The following is a 24,599-nucleotide window of genomic DNA, read 5'->3' on the forward strand; positions in this document are numbered from 1 at the left end:
AACTGTTCCTAATTTAAACATGAGCAAAATAAACCCTTCTGTATTTTTGTTTTAATCAATCCCATTCTGGTTTAAGGACTTCTGAATCTCCTCCTTAGTTTCAGGTTATCATTGAAAGCCATGTCTCAAAGCCAAAGTTTTACATTGGATTACACCATCAGTTTGGCATCTGTTACTCCTTAAAGGAATATTTCAGGATAGAAAAATCTGTCTGAAATAAAATAAAATACTTAAATGCTGAAGTTTTTGTCACAGTAAGATGAAGTAACTCAAGCTAGCTGACATTAAGTAGCGATGTAGTTACAAATTCTATTAAACATAGGATGAAGTGTATTTTCAGTAAGACAGGTTGTGAGGTTGTTTTTCCCTTGTCTTCCTTACTGACAGAATGTATGCAGCAACTTGTTCAAAGTAAGGAAGAAGGCTTTCTTTGCCTGATACTATTTACACTTTGCGATGACATGCCTCTAGGGCACAAGTGCATAAGACCTCTGTAACTTGAGCTAGCATTTTCTGCATCTTGCAATACTTAAATAAGGCATTTAATTCTTATTTCAGTGCTGTGCATCCGTTTAACTCTTTTTTGTCTGAATAAATCCTGTTACATTAAGGAGTTTGGAGCTTAAATATTTTAATACGGATGCAATTATGCTAATACTTGTACTAGATCAAAAAGCTGGACCTGTTTGTCAGGCTTGATGTGGATGAAGGTCATGTCCCTAGTATAGACCTCAATTTCATCTTTTTTGAAACTGTGTTGCAGAAGATTTAGAGGGACTCTGCGTTGCTGACTGGGAGATGCAAAGTAGTAGCCATTGATTTTTTTTTTTACGTTTTGAAAGGTTCATCCTATCAAAAAAAAAAAAAATATCTACCAGATGTTTCTTTTGCTTGCTAATTGCATGAGTTTATTCAGGCAGACACAACATAATCTTATTAAAGTGTTGCTACTTCATAGAATATTTCATTTCTATTTAAAAATAGACACTGTGGTTTTGAAGTGATTGTTTGAAGTTTTCAAAGTTTTTCAAAGTTTTAAAATGTCTTAGAAACCCATTGATTTAAGAGTGCTTGAAAATCCTCCTTCTTGTATTACTTGCTTTTAATGTGGAATAATAGGTTGTTAGACCTCATGGAGGAATACAAGTATGTCTTTAAATTATTTTAATGAAAGGTGCAGAAATATGATGCATACAAATGCATAACTGTTTTGATTGTCTCACTCTGAAGTTAGTTCAGGTGGATCTGATTATCTTTTGTCTGACTTACAGAAAGCTTTCCTAGGAGGCATAGAGAATGAAGTTGAGGATTAGAAAAACTCTTGATGGGCAAAGACCCAAAAAACCAATAATCTCAAGAGAAGGTTTAAACTGAAATATAAATTATTTAACAGTAAGTGACAACCATATGAATGTGATAAAAGTACACAAACAACTGCAGGGGAATTTAACCTATTTGTATGAGAATTATATTTGAGCTACACTAGCTTAAACTAATGTCTTAGTCAAAAGATATGTATGACTAAAGATCACATCTTTAGATTCAGTGTATGTATATCAAAGTTTGGATCATAGGTTTAAATGTTAATGGCCAACTTGAAATTGTCATTTTCATAACTTTTGGTGAACAGTCTTTTCAGTTCTTTTTCTTGTCATAGATGGGCAATTATACTTATCACCAGGTAAACAGAATTCATTTCAAAGAACCCATTCAGCTAAACACCACCTGAAAGGTTGTTTTCTGTAAGAAAACGGTTTTTTTTGCAGTTCAAGTTATCTAGAGGCTAAATGTTAGTAAAACAAGGCAGTATGTTGTTTCCACAGAGTCAAGAAATTTTATTTGATTCATGCATTTGTGCAAAAAACAATGGTTTATCTTCACATAAGTTTTGTCTTGAATTAAGGATGGGAGTTTTTATTAGTAGAAGAGGCTGAGATAACAGAGGGAGCCATTATGATTTGTAGTTTTATGTTGTACTTTGTTATTCCCTTCAATTCATCTGCTGTTCTGCTGCATGAGACTTTATCATGGAATTGTAGAATGGTAGGGGTTGGGAGGGACCTTTAGAGATCATCTAATCCAACCCACTGCAGATACAGGTCCACCTAGCTCAGGTCACACAGGAATGTGTCCAGGCGGATCTTGAAGACCTCCAGAGAAGGAGACTCCACACCCTCTCTGGGCAACCTGTGCCAGGGCTCCCTCACCCTCACAGTGAAAGAGTTTTTTCTTATGTTTAAAAGGAACTTTTTGTGTTCCAGCTTCATCCCATTACCCCTTGTCCTCTTGCTACCTACTATAGAAAAAAAGGGATGTTTCAACCTCCTGACACCCACCCTTTAGATATTTATAAATGTTAATAAGATCCTCCCTCAGTCTCCTCTTCTCCAGGCTAAAGAGCCCCAGTTCCCGTAGCCTTTCCTTGTATGAAAGATGCTCCAGTCCCCTGATCATCTTGGTGGCCCTGCACTGGACCCTCTTCAGAAGTTCTCTGTTCCTCTAGAGCTGAGGAGCCCAGAACTGGACACAGGACTCCAGATGAGGCTTCACCAGGACAGAATAGCAATATATTAAAAGATATTTTGTATGCAGATCTACCATTACAAATTTAATTCCTTTTATTATGAAATGCTGTGTTTATAAGTTTTATAGAAAACTTTAGGTGAGAGAAACTTAGTTTGGAATCGGGAATTTTCTTTGTACAGCTGTGTCATGGATGAGTGGTTTAGGTGTTAGGTCACTGAAAGAAAACACCATCAAAGACGTTAGCAAAAATGGTTTTAATATGAATTTGTAAAAAGATATGTTAACAGAGTTAAGTGTTAAGGTTCACTCTCCTACTTACTACACGGGAAAAATATAGACGGGGAATTGTGTTGGTGTAGTGGATCTGGGACGGTAGTGATTTTCCACAGCAGCTCCTGCAGTGCTGTGCTTACTGTTGATATCAATATTATGACTACCGCTTGCACAGCATCAGGGCTGTCCCTCCAGCATTCCTTCCCCCACCTTCACCAATAGCTGTGGGTGAGAACAATCTTGGAGGGACCATGACCAGGACAGCTGACCTAGACTGACCAAGGAGATATTCCATACCATATGACGTCAGCTCAGTAATATAAACTGGGGAGAGGAGCAGGAACAGGGGGGCAAGATTAATTTTTGGCCTTCCAAAAGCAACTATTACGAGTACCGAAGCCCTGCTTCTCGGGGGTTGCCAGACATCACTGCTGGTGTGCAGTAGAGAGTAACAGCTTTATTTGCTTTTGCTTCGCTTCTCACATGCACGGCTTTGCTGCTTCTTTATTAAATTGCTTTTATCTCAACCCATGAGACTCTTTATTTTCTCCCCTTCCCTGGCTTACTGAGGAGGTGGGTGATAGACCAATGTGGTGGGCACCAGCTATCCAGCCAGAGTCAAACTACTGCAATTGGTGTAAAGTGATTTGTACAGAAATAGAAAACAAAAGGTTAAAATCCTTCTGTTGAGTTAAGGTTCAGAACATACCTACTGGCTTTCTGTACCCCTAGTGCATTAAATCAATTTGTGAAATGTGTTAGTGCTCTTCAAGAGGAAGAAAATTTGAAAGGATGGGATTGATCAATTTTAAAATTGAGATTTTTGTCCTGTTAAATTATTAATTTGTCATGGCAGTGGATATTCTGCAGAGAAGAAATTGTTAAAAAAAAGACAAAAGGAGAGGAGCTGTTGACTATTCCAGATACTACCTTGTAACTACAGAGGTTTTTTCGTAGTTGACAATATAGTCTCTGTTTAAATGAAAACATTAATGTTTTTTTCTCCTGTTGCAAAATCAAGGGTTTTGATTTGTGACTACTTCAATGTACAAAAAGGTAAATTTTTCTATAGGCAACATTTGTGTGTATTTATCTACTCTGAAACAAATAGTCACAGAATATTAATACACTTAATAGATTGTTTTTTCTTCAAGAAAGATCTCCACATATGGAGGTGAATTTGCTACACGTATCTCAGCAGTTTTCCTTTCTCAACATCAGTTTTTATTTCTGTTGCCCCGCTTTCCCTGGTTCCATAGTAAAATAATATGGAAATAAAAACTTTTGGAGTCATTGTCTGCCCAGTAGTGTTATGTTTTTCATTTAAGCAAGTAGCAAATCATTTTACTTGCTGAGAAAGCAGTACAACTGAATCATTTTATGGAAGTGTTTTGCTTGGTATTTTCAAGTCACAAATGATCTCCAAAATTGTAATAAATCATGAAACCATATTTAGTTTGTTTAACCAAATATGTTTCCTTATTCAGAGGAGGAACCTGCTCCAAACAGTGTTGTTGAAGAATACCTTCAGGAGAAGAGAAAATATGAAGACAAGCGGAAGCAGCAGCCAAAGAAAGGGGTTTCTCGTGAAGATCAGGTAATAGTTTGACAACTTGGAAAAAAAAAATCTTTCTTGATTTCTGTAAAAATAAAGTCTATATTATGTTTAGTTTTCCATGAAAATAAGCTTACTATCAGTAAAGATAAATATATACTGTTTGATCTCCTACCTTGATTAGCCAGGCAGGCAGATACATGAAGTTTCAATATGTACTTGAAAGTGTTATCGGTTTAGTCACTAAAATCTTCCCAAAGGAAATGATAGTCCCTCAGAAGTGTCCTTGATTACATTTACAGGAGCTTGCATTTTGGTAGTGCTTTCCATGGCTCTACAGCTTGCCATAAGATAACATATTATGTTTTAAAAAGATTAAATTCATCCATACCTTTTGGTGTTGAGAAATGGACAAAAATAATTTTTAACTATACTGTAAAAAGAAAAGCTTTTTTAAATATGATGAAAATTTTTCCAAGTGAAGATTTGTATAGACTTTAGAATGGAAATGAGCTAAGTAAAATTTGATATAAATATTTGTTTTTTCTCAGAAGTTTGAAATTTAAATACATGAAGCTGTCTGTGAAGTGGAGAATAACATTAACTTAAAAATCTATGCGGTACATAAAACACATTAGTTTATAATCTCATGTCAATTCAGCTAGGAAGATCTTCATATTCAACTGCTGAAGCTAGAATAGATTGGAATATGAGGCTTAGTAACTTCAAAGCAGTGGTTGACAAATCTTTACACACATGGCAAGCTGATTTAGCTCTGAGATAAGTTTAAGGAAACTCTGTACATTCAAAAGCATATTAACTTTGAATCAAAGAGTACTGAAGCTCTGTTGGCAATGTGTATCAAGAGACTTAAAACTAGTTCTAATGAATTTATATCAGCCCTGTACTGGACATTGTAGGAAAACAAGATGAGATGACAGGGATATGTATTTTAGTAGATCATAGAATCATAGATCTTCATTTCTATTTATGTAACCCTACTTGAAACTATTCAACAACAATTAACCAAGTTCTTTGTAACCCATTTCATTTGTGCAGAGCTTTGCATTCCTCCTAGGTCTTCAAGCAGAATACTGTGTTCTGTTCTCTGTGCAAGAGTGAAGGAGAGGAAAACGTCTCATTACAGTACTAGATATTGGAAGTCCTAATCTTATGATTCTACAAGGGTTAACTTATAAAGTTATTTGATCCACAGTATGGCATCTAATCACTCACTGCAAAAATGCCTACTTTGATACTTCAAAATTATTTGTCACTGTGTCTATTCACAGGAATACTGACACCTGAGAAAGTTAGACAAGACATGAGGAATGCAGCTTTGATTGTTCACAATTTAATGTAAAAAGGGTTAGTTTGGTTTTTTTTCTGATGGTCTAGGAAGAGATTTTGCAGTGTCAGATGTTGCAAGTAGAGGGTTTATTTGCAGTAGTATGGAAAGCTGTAGAACTTGAATGCTTTGCAAGCCAAAATGTCTTTTAAAATTTTCTTCTCCCGCGTCTTAAACTGAAGATTAAACAGAAAATGAATGCAGAAAAACACCTTGAAAAACCTGCCTTTGGCAGTGCTAAAATATATGTTTTTGAAAGAATTCAAAAGCCAGGAAACACCTAAAGTTAAGATTGCTCCCCGAAGGAAATTTGATTCCAGTGAACACTTCTGGTATTTCCTATTTCTGTTTTCTAGTCTTATTTAGTTTTTATTCTTTAAAATTTGAAAAACTTGACCAAACAAAACTAAACAGCCATACAGACGTGTTTTACAACATAGGTGGCCAACCTATCACCTACAAATCAAATGTAGCCTGCCACATAAATTCTGTCCAGTGCTTATTCGCTGATGTTTTACTTTCCAAGAATGTCTCAAGTATCAGAAAGAAATAAGCTGTGAGCTGTGCAAATTATTCTCATGATCTGTGGTTTTTTTGAAGAGCTTCCTCTCCTGTGACAAAGCTTAGACATATAATTATTCTGTAATCAGCACCTTGTTCCAGGTGATCAGAAACAAGACTTGTGGTATGACCTTCAGATGTCACCTGAGACATGGTGACTTTGTTGTAGGTGAAAGAATAAGATATCTGGGAGCTTTGTATATGCAGCATAAGAATCCATATCCCTAGAATTAAGGTGGTTATTTGTATATGAGTCAGAAGCTTTGATTTTTTTTGTCAGTGTCAGTACAAAATATTAAAGATCAACAAAATGTAAAGTATATTAATATCAATCACACTGTGTCTTCAAAGCTTGAGTGATCTGTAGTTTATAAAACAGATTACTTTACAAGAAGAAAATAGCAGGTTCAAACAAAAATTTGTCATTATTGTTTTACCAGCTATTCTATTCTGTAAGTAGCTAAAGGTTTGTTTCTTAAATATGCATATTTATTTCAGTAAACAGCCAGACACATGCTCTTGCTTGCTCTTGCTGCATCAGCATCGCTCACTGTTAGCTATCCTCCCAATGTGCACGCTCTGCACACCTCAACTTCCAGCCCTCCTCTCTCACTTGTATCTTTACAGTGTATCTTTCGAAGTCATGTGGAAGATCTGTCTTCCATCTCATGGTACTGTATCTGAAAGTCGTAGTAGTTTTAAAGATGCTTTACATACCTGTTCTTGAGTATAGATATATATATATAGCTTCTCTAAAACCATGTATTTAATTTCAGACTCTGGCACTGTTAGACCGATTTAAATCAAAGTTAACCCAGGCAATTGAAGAAACTCCAGAAAATGAGGTTTCTGAACCTGAAGTAGATAACGATGAAGGATGGTAAGTTTTGAAAGTTTTTCTGTGTTTATGGCTGGAAGTCCTACTGGATTAACACAGTGTAACTGATAAGTGTAAATTTAAGGAGTGGCAGAAACACCAAATGTGCATGTAGCTGCTGCAGCAGGAGTCAACTAAAGTATACTGGTTTATCACTCAGGAAAAAATGTTGAGAGAGTAGGCCTTCTGCTTTATGTAGTCCTACTAAAACTCTGTATTTTAAAGACTGATGGATGAGAAGAAGATAGACTAATAGACTCATCTGAAGTGTAGGATGACCCCAGTGAAGCGAGGTAGCAGTGGAATTGATGGAAGCACTATGGAAGCTACAGCCTCAACACCTCCCAGTCAAGGAAACAGCTTGTACTGTGTTGTCCCATGTTCCTCTTCCATCCAAAGAAGCCACCTTATGTAGGGGAGGGGATGAAAATCAGTATGATTTGATGTGTGTTCCTGAAGTGCTAGACTATAATAATGATTAATCTGTCTGCATAAAATTACTAGAAAAATGTAAAAAGACATAGCAAAAGTGTTTTGTAAGGAAAGGTCATATTTTTTTATAAAGCGGGCAATATAGGTGGTCTAATAAAATGCATTGTCTCTGCTTACCACTTTTCCCATAGTCGTATGCATAAGCCTTCACAGCTACAGCAAATCTACCACTAAAGTAGAAGCTTCAACAAAGTTGTTGGCACGTGTTTTAAGACAACCAATATTTCTGTATCTCAGGTAGCTTAAAATTATTATGTAAAAATGTATCAGGTGTACCCATACAATCTTCCTAAAGGCTACCTGCCTGCCCCAAAATCTTCAAACTAGCACCAGTAGCTGGACCTAAAAAAATTAAATTACAATAAGGAGAAAAATTAAAATGTATGAACACATGTATTAGATACAGAATCTTAAGGGTTGGAAGGGACCTTGAAAGATCATCCAGTCCAAACCCCCTGCCAGAGCAGGACCACCTAACCAACCTCTCTTTCTCTCTCTCTTTTCATTGTACTGAAGACGAATGGAAAATGATATTTTAAAACATAGATAAATGCAGGTTAGGTTTCAAAAGTGTAAGTTTTCTTTTGACTTTTAATGTTAATTGCGTTTTCTGGAAATGCAGCCATGATTTCTTTACCCAAAACCCTCCCTAAACCACATAGTCTTTCTTCATTAGATCTTTTCTTATCTAAGGCTCTTTGAGGGTAAGGGATAACACAGATCATAAATGTTGACGTTGTTGTATTTCAGTGATATTTTGAGGTCCTTATGAGCTACCAGTGTGCTTCCAAGTTCTAAAATTATAGAAAGACTATTTCACTTGAAAAGCACGTACAACAATCATCTAGTCCAACTGCATCCTAATTCAGAGCTGACAAAATTAAAGGATGTTAAGGGCATCATACAAGTATCTTTAAACACTGACAAGCCTGGGGCATCACTTCTCTAGGAAGCCTGTTCTAGGATTTTACCACCTTCTCCATAAAGAAATACTTCCCAACGCCCATTGCAAACCTTCCATATCCAGTCTAAACCTCTCTTAGTCAGCATTTCCACAAACCTGAAGGACTCATCTTCATGTCTAATCTCTTCTTGTCACAGTAATATAACCTGTCTCTTTTTTTATGGTGAATTACTATCTTTCCCCTTCCTACTGACATTGGCAGTAATTTTTTTTTTCCTGTAAGTAATTCACACTGAATGAAGAAAAGTGTTGCCATTTCAGGTTGTGAAATTGTATTTATGTTTAGAAAATAACAATGCAATTACGCTAAAACAAAGTCTTAGAATAGTATGAAACCACACAGTAGAGTATAATTAACATCTTACTAATTTTGCAGCGCTATAAATGTACATGTAAACTTTACAGGCAGGTGAGTCTATTTTAGAAGAATTTACTTTGAAGCTAAGTAAATTGTAAAATTTAAATGTTACATAAGTTTGCTATAGTTACATTAAACATGAACAAAGCAATGAAGCCTTCTAAAAGCTATTAGTGATTGTTAAAATCACTTGAAAACTTAAGTTTTTTGCTTTTGAATAAGATTACGTTTATTGTATTTGTTGTATTAGAAGATTTGAGATACTATTATAGTGACTTAACATTTAAGAATATTAATTCCAGTCTACTGCTCAGAGATATTAATTCTACTTTATTTGATTTTCATTAAATACAATTAGTGTGGGGCATATGCATATGTGACGTGCACAAATTATGTGATTCCTCCAGGCCATTTTATAGGTCACAGTTGCTGTTTTTATGGGAAGGGAAAGCCTGCCAGTATGTGTTATGGGACTGTCAGGGTGTGTTATCTGAGGTGAAATGATTGCCTCTAAGACATTTTTATGTGTCCACATGAGTGGCCACACATTGAGGTATAATTTTCATTTTCTGTCAAGATAGAAACCATTACCAATTTGTTACGTTTTCTTTTATTTGGCAAACTTCTCTCTACATATTTGGCTGAAGTGCTGTATTGGCATGGAGCATAGCAGACGTTTGGGCACTCTTCAGCAACATTCTACGTTTTATGCAAGAAAAAAAGAAATATGACTCTATTGTAAACAGTGTGTATGGTGTTTTGATAATTATTACCAGATTTTACTGTCTAAGAAGGTATCTGAGGAAGTGTTGTGAAGACAGCTGAAGAGAAATACATAATACTAAATTTTAACATGAAATACCAGAATCTTTGCTGAGGTATTTGTGTTGCAAACTCTACTACTATGTGAGAGCTATTATGTATATGTCTGTCTGCAGCTATCAAAATCCAATTTCCCCTTCAGAATTCAAAAGTATCAAAATAAACATGGTACATACTGACAGAAAGGGTACTCATAACAGTAAAAATGTCTGCATCTAAGTAGACAGACACATTTTTACAGCACCTGACTACTTTGGGAAGACATACTTGATCCTAGTAGTCTTCCAGACACCAGCATTATTGTCCCTTTGATTCCATACTGAGAACTGTTGCTTATGCTTTTCTTTTAATGATTTGTCTGATGTCTTCAGTACTATTTGTTCATTAGTGTTCTTTATTTGCTTACAGTCCAAATAAGAAAGAGTTAGATGCATGGTTTCATTCTTTTTCGCAAAAGTTGTAGAGTGCAGCAGAGGTAGGTAAGGATCATCTGGCAGAACTCAGTTGCTCATTCTGGGCTCAAAGTCTTACCCAAGAAGACATTTCCCCAAAATGTAGATGAGATCCGTCACAGCAGCTGTGAGGTAAAATCTCCTTAGAGAGTAGTAGTATGAAAACCAAGTATGTCACAGCATAAAACCCAACTGGAGTAGTTTCATCTACTTGGTATTTCCCATCTGAATTGCTGGATAGGCCTGAACTTGAAAGTGGAAACACTCTCCCTAATACACTTTATGCAGAACACTGACACTTCTCATCTTCTTTAGGACTTGGACTGCTGAATACATACAGTTGCATGCATGTGACACACCAGTAGGCTGAACTGCCACTTCAGGGCTCTGATTATCATATCAAATAGTTACAGCTGTAGTAAACCCTAAATTTAAGTCCTTAAAGTGTTATAGCAACTGCAGGTAATGAAACTGATGATGCCGATCCTGTAAACACAACATAAAATGTTTTCCATAGAGAGAAAAACAACTGCAATTAAGTATATTCAAAGATTGACTACTCCAGTTAATCCATGCAAAATATTCCTCTTCAAGCAGGATAAGAGTCATACTAGGTGCTCTGAAACACTCTTCCATCAAGTAATTCTGAGAGTACTGAGTGGTTCATCTGTCTTTCAAAGTGTGAAATCCGAGACTAGATACATCACTCAGCTAAGTCTTTGTCAGTGTTGAGTGGAAGGATTATTTTATTTGTCATTGTTTCTTTCATGCCTGTTCTACAGTCCCTAACCTAGGTTGGTACTGTACCCATGCTATTGTTTGCTCTGACTGAAATTCAGGCATTGCAGTTTCTGAATTTTTCATGCTATGACTCTCATTTGCCAAAATCACACAAATTCTAACCCATAAACTTTAAAAACACTTTTTCACAAAGCTTCAGATTATACATAGGTTCTGTATTTATATTCTCTAGTAAAATCATAAGTAGAAGTAAACTAATCAACCCCACCACATTAATCTTTCCACTTCAACATTAACCTATGGCTGTCTACTCCTAAAATAATTTTTTACCAGCCTTACATCCTTATGAAATTTAAGAAATATATATATATGCTTTTCCAGATGGAATACAGGTCTTTGTGGAAGGAACAGATTCTCTGTTACGAAAATCCACCTGTCATATCCTTAATCAAAATTCTGGACTATTGTCTGCTCTTCTCTCTCTGATCTTTGAAAACAAGCAGAGGCTTCCTGAAACTGCCAAATTTATTGATGGGCTAAAATATTTCTATTCCTATGAGAAGTTTTACAGTCCTGGCAATTTTTGAGCGGTGATAGTCTGAGTCCTGGTAACTATGGGTTTATGTTATTGTTGCTACTTAAGTTTGCATTTGATGGAAGATGCCCGGTTCATCAGTATTTCTGTAATAGTCAGTGGAGAAGCTGGAATATTAACATGTGAAACCTGTTCCTTAACAGATTAATGTGATTATGTTGCCACTAAGGGAAGTAGCCTTTTTGTTTGTCTCATTCTCAGTAAAGGGGATTGGTCTATTATTAATACTATCAATTCACAAGTCAGGGCTATGAGTAGATATCCAGTTGATTTTAGAGTTTGTGTTAGAGGGGAGCCCAGTAATTTTTCTTTCATTCTGCACTAAGCTAGAAGTTTAGGATTTCTTCGTCTGAATTCAGATCTTATCACTGGCTTCCATCTACTCGCAGTAAGGCACTCTGCAGCCATTTAGAATTTGACTATGACTGCCACAATGCTACATAATTAGTTTAATTAACAGCATGTGATGCAGTGCAGTATTTCCTGGGTGAAATGTAAGGTATTGGATATTAACTACAAAAATTCTTAATCTTTAAAAGAGATCAACTTTTTCCTTCCATGTGGAATGCTGTCATAGCTGTAACTAAGCGACAAATATAAATGAGACAGTCACTTAAGTATTTTTGTGAGGATGTCTAGACTCTGAAACTTAGTCTTTCTTTTTATATGAAATAACGTAAATCCATTCAGCTTTCAGAAATACTGTGAGACAAGAAAGAATGAGTAAAATGGGAATTTGGAATGAGGTGATGGTTTTTCACCTGGTTTTTCAGTTTAAAATTCTTACAGTTAGTCAGTTACCTTACTTGAAGTTTAATTTGAAGGATAGGAAAAATAGGCATTTCTAAAAATCAAAGTGCATAAGTCAATGCCTTAAAATACCTCTAAAATTATAGTCAAAAGACTGATGTGAAATGTATGTGAGAGTAAAGGTCTTCTGTCTCAAACAAGCAGACATTTCAGATCTTGCTTAATAGTTTGTTTCCTGTTCATTGTTATGTAATTACTAATGTTGGCATCATTATTGTCATCTTAGTTATTTGGGTTAAACATCATTTAATATAGCAAAAATTACAAACAAATCAAGTGGTAATTTAATGTCACTTAAATAGTCTGTTTAAAATCTTGTGGCTATTAAAAGGCTTTTAAAGATATATTCTTATTGGTCACAAAGTATTGTTTTGATTTGCACAGTGATGCCTTGCATAAATCTGATCTCCCGCTTAAAGCTAAAAATAAAGCGGATGGTCTGGGTTTATTAATTTATTGCTTCCGTAGACAAAAACCTCACAGAAGTTCAGTGCTAAATATTTAAAGTACAGCTTAGTTTATATATGTCAAATTCTATAATTTGTTCTCACTTCTGACTTTTGCAAAACCACCACTGAGCCCAGTTAAATATTGTGACAACGGTGGATGCTAACACTAAGTCCTTTCTCCCAGGACATTCATTGCAATTAGGCTTTAGTTTATCACCTAGTTTTTAAAAGTAGTTCTATTTTACTCGAGAACAAGCAAGCAAAATAATCTGTACATTTGGTGAAGATATTCTCCATCCAGCATCCCTTGTTGTGTCCTTTATCGTTTTAAAATGTTTATGTTGATAGTACAAGAAAAAAAGTTCTCTCAAAATATTTTATATTGGTTTCAGTGGGAAATCTGTTGCAGGAGTGGGAACACACAGTATTTAATTTATTTTGTATTCTCCCCATAAAAGGTTTTTGTGGCTGACAGAGAGATTTGGGTCTGAAAAAAGGAGTATCAAGACACCACCTTTCCAATGTATGTTACAGAGGGTAGGCTAGAATTGATTTGGATTTGTTTGTTTTGGTTTGTTTTTTTTAATGGAAATAGCAATTTCAGATAAATGTTGCCATTAACTAGAGTGTTTTTATATTGCAAGATTTCATTTAGATTAAGAGCAAAATCACCACGCATGCTGTTAGTATCTACTCCACAGAAATCTGATAGTGTTCTCCACATTTTATTACTAGGATTTCCTATTTAATACAGCATCTACTATTAAATTTTGCCCAGCGAAATTCTTCTGGATAAGCACCTAAAAATATTATCTTTCTTTCATAAATCTACCTTTATACACATTTTCTAAAATGCAGTTTCTTTCTTGGCTGTAGAACCCCAGACTGAGGATTGTGAAATATGGCTTCCTCCAGGTTAGCACCAGTCTCTGCAGATTCAGTTGCAGAATCTTAACTGTGACAAACACAGTAAGCTCCTGAAAACTAAGCAGCAGTCTTTTTCACATGCCAGTGCTAGCTTGGGGAATGAAAGAAAAAGTGCTGCTGTAATTTATGCCACTGAGGCACAAAGATGGATTAAAGCCATGTTTGCTCCCCTCCTCCCACCCAGACTTGAGCCAACGTTCCTCCACTAGTCTGGAAAAACTGGCTCTATATTAAGTCTCTCCTGCTAAGGCCATTGGTTTACTCAACTACATTTTTTAAAAGTTGACAAAATACTTACTCAGTTGTTACAAAGGATAAATAAATGCCAGAGGTCTGTATTCGAAACACACTGGAAAGAGGGATTTCTTTTCTGTTTGGCAAAAAATAAATGTTTGTTTAGGTTTTAGTATTGCCACTAACATTGAAAAGAAGGAAAAAGAACAAACCAACCCTCTGCTGTAAATCTTTGTCTTTTCCCTTCAGTTTTCTCTTCACCTTCACCTCTCGACTGCTAGAATGCGGTTGAACCTTGAAATGTAAATACTAGCTGCTGGCCCACTCTTTCAGTTAGTAATTTTCTGTTAACGAATTGTTCTCTGCTGAAGTTGTATATTTATTGCTTCTAGCTGTTCAGCATGCCTGAGAAACTCAGAGCATTTGGGATAGTTTTTTGTTTGTTTATTTTTTTGTTAATTCCTTCATGTCTGAGTTTATTTGGACTAGGCATCTGGGCCTGGAGTCAACTACTGTTTGACTTAAATTCAGAGATGATCCATGCTTTACTCAAGGGATATCTAGTATTACATTCACTGTCTGGAAATCTTACATTTTATTTATTGCCAGCAAACTTAGTGGGGAATGAAGAAATAATCTCTTAAATCTTTAATAGTCTAGCTTAAGCTTCCTTTACACACCTTTTCAAGCACCTCAACTTCATCTCATTCAATGACATGTTTAAGCAGTAAGGATTTGTACATACTCAGAAAGAAGGAAAGGAGGGACAAAAGGGAAAGGAGACTGTCCAAATAATGTTGAGTGTTATGAAAAACTCGGTATTTTTGTACTAGAAATGCTCTCCTCTCCTTGCCCCACTTCAGCTTAGTGCTCTGGTGATACAATACTGCCTGACTATGTTAACTTGGGGAGGCGATTTGGTGACTTTTTGAGTATCAGGTATTGTATAAGCTGTTACCAGAGACAGGATGCTAGACTGGATGGATCATTGGTCTGTTCCGGTATGGTGATTCCCGTGTCCTTATAGTAGATGCTGTGTACACTGGTACACTGTCTGGAACAACATCTGGAATTTGCATTATAGTCTTCTGTACCAATCTACCAGCAGTAGTTGTCTATTTAAAGCACTCATCAGACTACTTCACATGTTTTGTGAAGTAGAGCAGTGAAAAAGATTTACAGTGTAAATATACATGAACTATTACCAAACAGATGCAAGATAAAAATAGGATAACTGAATTTTGTAAAACAAAATATTTATTGCTTAAGATCAGACTTCATAATGGCTTTATGTATTTCTGTTTATGATACCATGAAAACTAATCACGTTTTCCCCCCAGTGCTTTGATCACTTGTTTCAACTTCATGAGTTTTTTCGTAGTTAAGTTGATGTTCCCTTTCTCTTAGAAGTTTACTTACAACTAAATCTGCTTTGAAGAGAAAAAAAAAAAAAAGATTCACCAAGAATAGTTTAATTTGTTGTTAGCTTTGTAAAAACTGAATTATCTTTTGTGGTTTTTTTAACCTGGATGTCCCATACTTAGTGAAGTTTTGTATTATTTTTGCAGTGAATATTTTTAGGTAAAACTGAGCACATACCATTCGAGTAGAGTATCTCAAAAAAGTGTTCAGTTAGAAGTAGCAGCAAAATCTCTTTTCTGATCATTTTATGCTGTAGGACAACACTAAGAGAAAATATAAACCATTCTTTGGCCTTTGGAGGACTCACAACTGGCTGATTATTCTGAATAGGTCAAACCAATCTCTTCATCCTTCAGTACTTTTAAGATAATTTCAATGGGCTTAGCAACAGTAGTGTACAGTTGTGACTTTGTATAATATTTTTAAAGGATATTTTTACAAATTTTGCTTGCTTAGAATTGGGAAGATTTCTATTCTGCACACAGGCAGCAATAATACGTTACTGCCATTTTTAACATCCACATGTTGAAATCTGGTAGACTATTAGTACTCCATTCATCCAAAAGCTAGAAAATATCACTTTCATGTCTTGCAGAACTGAAATTAACCTCAGGAGAATGCTTGGGGGTGGAGGTATTTATAGCAACAGTGAAATGTTAAATTTCAGTCTAAAATCTGCGCTAGCAGATTATTAGTAGGAGATCTTGTAAACTTAAGTCAAATCTGGTTTGACAAACTAGACTCAAGCAGGAACAGTGTGTGATAGACTGTAAAGTATAAATACCAAGAGCAGCAGAAGAGCATGGGTTTTCATAAGTAATTTAGCAAAACTCTGATACTGGGAGGTGATGAGACAAAACATACTCAAGGAAGCTTGTGTCCTGTGCACGTCTTTTTCATGATACCAGTGGCTGTGTGAAACAGTGACAATTAAAGAGATTAATCCAAGTTTGAGATTGTGTCTATAGCAGTACTTATGCTGTCAGCCCTCATTGCTATAAGAATCAGAACCTAATTCAAATACTTGGCAATTTTTTTTTTTCTTTTTGTGACCCGTAAGAGAAAGAAACTTGGATTACAGGACTCCTGTGTGTGAAAAGAGGAGTGTTGGGTTATCTGTCACACAAAAAGAAAAACACAACTGGATATAAAATAGGACAGACAAAAAACTTCCAGCAAGAGTTGTGTTGTGTGGAACATTTAGTGATGGTTCCAGGTTTCATTAAAGACATAAACATATATCCTCTCTCCTGCTGCACTATGTTTACAAAACTGTTTGTAAATGTCTTTGACACTCCTGTACAAGGAATGGTGACATCAGACTGAGCCAAGAGGCTTGTTTTGGTTGAAGCATCTCAATTCCAAGAAAAGGTGTAAACAAGATTAGATGTCATTAACATATTTCCTCCTTCAAAATTCCCATTGTTTTATGGTTCTGACATTCTTTTTGTCTTGTTCGTACTCTTGTTCTTTTTCCTTTATTCAAAATTTTTGCGTGTTTTCTATTATCATTTGTCTTTTTTCTTCATTTTATTTACATTTTTGATAGTCTTTTTCTCTGTTTTTGTTTCTCATTCCTAACCTTTTTTTCTTCTTTACCTTCCTCAGTTTATTTTTCTTTTTGGTCTCTTAGCTGTCTCTAAGTGTTTCTCAACTGTGTCTCCTCTTCCTGTGCCACCCACTACTCTGCTGGAAATGAAAAGAGTGCCAGTGAATTCAGTCTTCCAGAACAGATAGTTTTTGGGTGTTTTTTTTCCCCTTGGGAGACAGATCTCTGCTTTGATGTGTGGATTCACTCATCTGTTTTCTCATCTGGCCACATAAACTACATTTCTATCCACTGCTTATGCATCAGGAGGGTGATGGGAGGAAAGTGTTACAATGTTTCCTACATTAATGCTTGTAGTTAGGTATTTACAACATTTGAAGGAAAATCTCAGTGGTAAACAGAACATAATTTAAGGAAAGCACTAGTGCTCGAGTACCTCTCTTTATTTTTCTTTTGAATAGATGGTGCATTGGTGATAATTGAGAAAGTAGGTAGTACACTACTTGCAAGCCACGTTGAATTCATAAGTGAATGGTACTGTATTAGTAGTTATCACCCATATTGATCTCTATTTTTTAAACAGCCTGTATGACACAAGAAGTGGTGCTGAATTTCTTGACTCAGATACTTATTCCTTCTTTGTTCTTTCCTGATGGAGTGAACCAATAACTTTCATAAAACTATACCAACAATTCACAAAATTCTGATTTTGTAGACTGTATAGCAATGTGATTAAGTTGCTTATTTTGTTTAATCTGCATTTAGAAGTGCTATGTAATTTTCACCAATTATCTGAGCACCAGTTTAGATGTTCTGTCTGTAAGTAGTAACAGAAAGTTTGGTAACAAAGTTCTACATCTGGAAAGTGAAAAGCTGCATGTTAATTTTCTTGCTGCCTACGGATTGTAGAAACAAAGATACATCACCAGCTGCCATGTTTTGTGCAGGCACCACCAAATGAATCCTGGCTAAAACTGCTGAAGAAACTACTACCTCTGTGCCAAAAGCTGCTACCCTCGCAAGAGAGTTGACAGAACATAATTTTTGTCCACATCTGTTGATGGTTTATTGGAAAGCTTAGCTGGTTAAAATTCTGTCATAGTTGAGTGCAAGATCATGTCCCATGCTCTCTGAAGTGTCAGAAGCACCAGAGGGCATGCTGTGTCACTTGTGTAGAGTCGTTTGTGCAGGGAGGGTTGAATGGGCAGTCTGTTAGCTGGTAACAGCCAACAGTCAGTTTGTTGTGTCAGTTTGGTAAGCAAGTGTGGAATTAAGCAATGCAGCTTTACGCTTTCATTCGGGTATTAAAAATTACTGATGCATGCAGTGCACTTGTACCTGGAGATTCAAGCTTCATCACTAGTGCAAAAGCCTAATGCTGCCTTGCTCTTGCTGAGATTCAAAAGGATTCTGTTCACTGACTGCTCCTTTAGTTTCTCCCAAAGGGCAGTTCTAGAAAGGCCAGAGCTGTGATACCAGACTTCTGTTTATGCTACACTTAACATGACTGCCACCTGTCAGCAGCTGGCATATGGTTTAGATCCAGTGCACACTCACACATCTCAAAATCAGAGGGATTACTCTATCATATCTTTTCTTACAAGTACCGTCTCACTAGAATAGTTCAGAAGAACATGATCTGTCTCCTGAAGAGACTGGTTGAGTCTGCCTGGAGAGCACTGTGTAGATGTAGTTTGTACAGAGCTGGCAAATACAGTGTTGCCTATGCTAGGCCATTGGACATGCAGCCTAATCTTACTGTAATAGTTCTGGAATGCTTTCTGGAGTGCTGAAATTTCTTTCTTAGCTTCAGTAGCAGTAAACATTCTCCAACTTGTTACATCCTAGAAAGTAGTCAAACTGGTCACCAAGGTGTAATGCATTAGTTACCACAGCTTAAGGACATATTGGAGCTACTCTGCTAGGAACTGTGGGGAACTGTCTTGTTTGGCAACTATTAAAAAAATAAGTTACCTGAGAATATCACTAGACCAGGAGAGTATCCACAATACTTTGAAATCCTGTGATGTCTCTGAAACCATCTTAAATGAATCCGATGTTTTGGTCTGACATTTCAAAACATTTCCTTTTTTGAATACAGAAGAGAGTCAAGTTCTGAAGGAAAGTGTAGTACAGCAGAACTGCTCCGTCATTACATGGAGTAAGACAACATTTAAACTGTAGAATGCTGTCATCAGACCAGAGTAAAAATCAACCCTCTCCAGCAGGAAATCCGTACTAAGATAGCTGGTTCTGACTTGCAACACTATCCTAACAAAAGATGTTAAGAAATTAATTTTATGATTACTTTTTCTAAATAAAGTTGACAGTTTGCACACCTAAATGCTTTAAACCCAAAATCATCAGTTTTGACAATATATTTTATTAGAACTATTTTGGGGGGGGGGGGGGGGGGGCAGGGGAACAAATCACATCAAATCCACCCCCTAGGCTCCAAAGCTTCTTTTGAGTTCTGCACAGGAAAAAGAAGAAACAGTGTGTTTTGAAGTTGTATGTCTCAGTCATTTAAATGAACTGTCAACAAGCAGTGATAAGCACAAGTTATTAGATTCTTGAAGACTAGAAATGAAGTTAGACGTTTCAGCACTTTCTGTGTTTCTTAAAAAAGAAAACAATTATAGTGGTTTTGGAAATTAACATGTGTGATCTTCCATTCACATGAATGCAAAACAAGTCTACCTGTGAAGATATGTGACTTGCAAAAAACAAGTTAGCATCAGGAATATATTTTTGTTAGATCTCCACCACAGTCTGTGGTTATTTTGCTTTACGTAGGAGATGCATCTGAAGTTAATTCTGGGAATATCGGAAACTTTCTTAGCAATGGCTTATTTTTAATCACAGCTGGGAACACCTCAGTGGAAAGTTATGAATAGGAAGCAGAGACTATGACTTCTTTCAGCTCTTGGGGAGAAGTAAACATTGCTTAGTCAGAATCTGCTGCATCTAATTTGCAAACTACCTGGGACACAGTACAATCTGGCCCAAGAATTAGAGATGTATTTATTTTTAATTCCTATTAGCTATATTTTACAAATGTGCTGTGGCATCCTTTGAAAACCCAAGTTGATAAAATGGCTTCTGTGTGACTACGCTTCTATGTACACTCCTATAACATGCTCTCAAACCTCTCACCAAGGGATAACTCCATCTCTTTAGGCCTGTATTTTAGAATCATAGACTGAATCAAAACCCTACCATTCTAGGATAGTGTTATTTGGTGTGTGTTCTTAAAAAAACGCTCATCCTTAATAAGTTGAGAAGAACATGACAAATGCAGAAAGCATGTCAACTAAAATAAATTACTTCAGTCCCTCCACTGTGAGACAATGTTTTTATAATTAAACTGCAAATACACAATCATGAGTCATTCCAATAGTACATTATGTTGTTCTGATTTGTAAATACAACTAAAAAAAAGGTTTGGTGTTAGTTGTACAGTTATAAACTATCAGAGTTTTATACACTGGAAACAAATCTGAAGTATTTCATAGGACAGGGTAATAAGAAGGCGTGCTGGCAATGCTGTAGAAGAAGAGATTTATGAAACTCACGTGTCAAGAGTCAGTTGTGATGAAAACTGTCAATTTTTGTTTGTTAGATTTTTTCTAAAGCATTCAAACAGATCCCATGTAGTCTATAGCTTTGAATTTTGTCTGGTTGCTTTGATAGTACTATAGAAATCTACAGTAACTGCACTGGTTCTTCCTCCCTTTCTGTATGGATATTGTACTGGAGCTCTTTTAAAAAAAAACCTGTTTATTTCAGGACCTCTTACATGTTACAATAGACTGGTAAAGCACTATTTCATTGGGCACAAAACTTCCATTCTGCTACTGACTTGAATTTCCTGGATTTTTTGTCACGAAGACATCTAACACTATAAAGACTGATATACTTAGATTCAGTTGATTATAGTTCTTATTATTTTAAGTTGTCCCATCAGTATCAAAGACATTTTGCAACCGATTTGTAGATTAGAATCCAAATGTAGCTGGAGTTTTTGCATAGACATGTTTGTTTGCACTGAAAAAAAATTAATTCTGTTTTTTTTTTAATTTAACATATAAACTTTCTCTTGGTTCAAAATTGTCAAATTTACTACAACTGCACATTTGAAAATCTTGCTAACTTGTCAGTAAAGTTCAATAGATTTACCAGCAGTCAACTTGTAAGTGTCTTTATTGTAGTTTTCTTCTCTTTTTCCTCCAAACTGTTTTCCTTTAAGTACAGTAAATAATTTATCTTTCTGTTTAAGATTCTGTTTCTCCAAGCTAAACCTCAAAAGCTAGTTTTCTGACAGCGTCCATACTAATTCTCAACTGACACCTGCTAATAAGGCCATAGTGAATAGGCTCCATGCTTTACAGCCACTGATTATAACAGACTACAGTTGACTCCAAATTATCATAGAATTGTAGAATAGTTTGGATTGGAAGGGACCTTTAAAGGTCATTGCGTCCAACTTCCCTGTGATTAGCAGGGACACGTTCTGCTAGATGAGATTATCAGAGCCCTGTGCAATCTGAACTTGAATGTTTCCAAGGAAGAGGCATCCACCACCTCTCTGGGAAACTTGTTCCGTTGTTTCGCCACATCATTGTAAAAAATGTCTTCCTTCTATCTAATTTTAATCTATCCTCTTTTAAAACCCTTACCCCTTGTCCTGTTGCAACAGGTCCTGCTAGAAAGCCATCCTCATCTTTTTTAAAAGCCGCCTTTAAGTTCTGAAAGGCTGCACCAAGGATTCTCCCAGAGCTTTCCCTTTTCTGAGCTCAACAGCCACAGCTCTCTCAGCCTTTCCCTATAGGACAGGTGCTCCGTTATTCTGATCTTTTTTTCTATCTCTCTTCTGGTCTCACTCCAAGTGCTCCACGTCTCCTGTGCTGAGCATCCCAGAGCTTGCTGTAGCAGTGCAGGTGGGATCTCACCACAGCAGAGTAGAGGGGCAGAATCTCCTCCCTCCACCTACTGACCATGCTGCATTTAGTGCACCCCAGGATACAATTGGCTTTCTGAGCTGTGAGTGCCCATTGTCAGCTCATGTGCCTTCCAGTATCCCCAAGTCCTTCCCTGCAGGGAAGCTGTGAACTGCTCCGTCTCCCCACCTGTGTTGATACTGAGAGCTGCTCTGTCTCAGGTACAGGACCTTGCATTTGGCCATGTTGAAGCTCCCGAGGGTCCCATGGGTTGACCTCTCAAGCTTCTGAAGTGATATTTTCAGATTGCCAGAAATTTGCTGAAATGGGGAAATAGATAAAAGGGGGGAAATTTCTAATGAATGTTAGGAAAAACATTGAATTGAACAAAGCATTAGTTTAGCATGGTATTCTAAGAATTAAAAGCCTGAGCTTAACCAATTTAGGGTGGAGCAGCAGGACTAAAAAACACTCCCTTTTTGATCTTCTGTGTACCTACTTCAAGCATTTTCCATGCAAGCTCTTCCTCTCTTTTCTAAAACCGTAACAGAGAAAGGATGTCCAAAGTGACTAATAGGAAAACTTGAGAAACACTCCCTGTTTCTGGGAAAGTTATTTGGTACCTTTGGGAAGATATGTTAACTAGAAATAGACAAGACAAGAGAGTTCAGTATGTGAAATGAGGTCTAGCAGAGCAAACTGTAGCTGTGTTTTTCAAAATGGGTCTTCACAAAAATAATTACCATGTAATATTAATGTCTACCAAGAAAGAAAAAAACCAAAAACAACAACAAAACAGGAATCTTTTTTTGTTCTGCATAAAAATGTCACAATGCTAAAATGTTGCCATGCATATCGTAATTAGAAATCATGACTTTCCACTCTTTCACTGAGTTTGAGCTATGTTTTGTTTTTGCAGGATGTCACATGTACTTCAGTTTGAAGATAGAAGCAGAAAGGTGAAAGATGCAAGCATGCAGGATGAAGACACTTTTGAGATCTATGATCCAAGGAATCCTGTAACTAAGAGGAGAAGAGAAGAAAGCAAGAAGCTAATGAGAGAAAAAAAGGAAAGGAGATAAAAAGAATGTAAAATTAGCCAGCTGCTGGTTCGAAAAGTGACTGCAATAAAGCAGTGGCTCTTTTTTAAGCTGTAGTTCCTAAAAATATCACTGGACAAGTGTGAAAAGGAATCTGTCAAGAACCTGTCATTCAGTTTTTAAGCAGAGCTATAATTTGTTTCTTAACTTGTGGTCTCAGTACATTCATTATCTACCTTCTCTAGAGGTTTTTAGAGTTATATATTTAATAAAACAACTGACTCGACTTTTGTCTGTGCTTCAATTACAATAGTCGCCATCGTTAATCAACATATGGTAATCAAAAATTTTTCAAGATAATAAGAATTTGGCTGAGGTGAAATTACGAGATTGAAAGCCCAACCACAGACTTTTAATATATGTAAATATTATATACTTTCACTATATATAATGAAAGTGTAGAAGCTGAACCACTCTGACACAGAACTAAGACGATGGACTTGCAGAACTCTTTAAAATGGTCCCAGCTTTCTTGAAACAAACTGATTTGAGAATTTGGTTATTTCCTCTTTCTTTTGAAATACATATTTTGATACAGACCCCAGCTTGGGAAGCTGGGATAACACACAATTTCAAGAGTATTATTTTACTGTCCATACCATGAACAAAAGGAAATGTGAACATACTGTAGCATTGCTTAAACTGTTGTAGTACCAGAAACATCTGGTAGAATTTTCACTGTAAAGTATCTAGTAATGAAGATTTATTTGTTTATTAGTCTAATATGTAAACAAAAAAAGTGATCAGTCTCATTAAAAGCATAACCCTATGTTAACAATCATTTTGCCATCTAAAAGTGCTCAGGTTTCTAGTTTATAGATTTTCCCAACGCCCTCCCCAGCATGTTAATATTCTTACAGAAAAATGAGAATTTTCAGTGCTGCATCCGTACAGCATTTCTGATCCTGCAGACCGTGCTGCCCGTATGGGAAACAGCTAAAGAAGAATGAGCACAAGTGAGCAAGGTCATTAAAAAGTGCAAACAGGAATGTTTCGCTGATGTTGTTTTTAGAACAAGTTCAGTAAGGTGTGGTGTCCTTATCGAGCTGCCACTGCCAAATTTCTTGATAGGGTCTGAGGTGTGAGATACATAAACCTGCATTGGTGGATTAATATGGCCCAAATGTCAGAGGTTAGATTAATACAGACTATTTCTTTAATGCACAGGGCAGCCTTTGAGATAAGAAGAAAACTTGGAGGTGTGATGTGAGATCCTGTATAAAGCTGTCATTATCCCCCTCTTAGGCTGAGTGAACTATACTGTACCATGGTGTAAAGAAGTTAAGAGGGGTTACATTCTTAAATACAGCCATTCACAAACTAGTGAGTCAAAGTTTGTTAATTATTAAGTCATTTTCTGTTGAGCTGCTGTTGGCAAAATCGAGAACACCTAATGTCACATACTCTTATCTCCATTCATTGCTTTGTTTGTGGATAAAATATTTAAACAGACCACTGTACAGGAAACAAGCACATCCACCGTTCTGATGAGAACAGGAGGGAGGAAGAGAGTTGAGTGTGTATGTGCATGTTGTCAGAGGAGGTCAGCATGGAGGAAGTGAGGACTAGATCTGGAAAGAAACTTAAGCGTCAATTCCAAGAGA

At 36.3% G+C, this 24,599-nt stretch overlaps 1 protein-coding gene across 1 annotated transcript in view; it reads left to right on the top strand.

Annotated features, from left to right (window-relative positions):
- The window catches only part of CWC27 (CWC27 spliceosome associated cyclophilin), a 123,396-nt gene extending 99,754 nt beyond the window's left edge, over positions 1–23,642 (top strand). The window contains exons 12-14 of the mRNA XM_062019147.1: positions 4,287–4,396; positions 7,040–7,143; positions 22,815–23,642. Coding sequence (XP_061875131.1) covers positions 4,287–4,396; positions 7,040–7,143; positions 22,815–22,977 — 377 coding nt within the window. The 3' untranslated portion in view covers positions 22,978–23,642. The remainder of the gene's footprint in view (positions 1–4,286; positions 4,397–7,039; positions 7,144–22,814) is intronic.
- Positions 23,643–24,599: the final 957 nt, after the last annotated feature.

This window comes from Colius striatus, chromosome Z (assembly GCF_028858725.1).
Source record: "Colius striatus isolate bColStr4 chromosome Z, bColStr4.1.hap1, whole genome shotgun sequence".
NCBI classification, from domain to species: domain Eukaryota; kingdom Metazoa; phylum Chordata; class Aves; order Coliiformes; family Coliidae; genus Colius; species Colius striatus.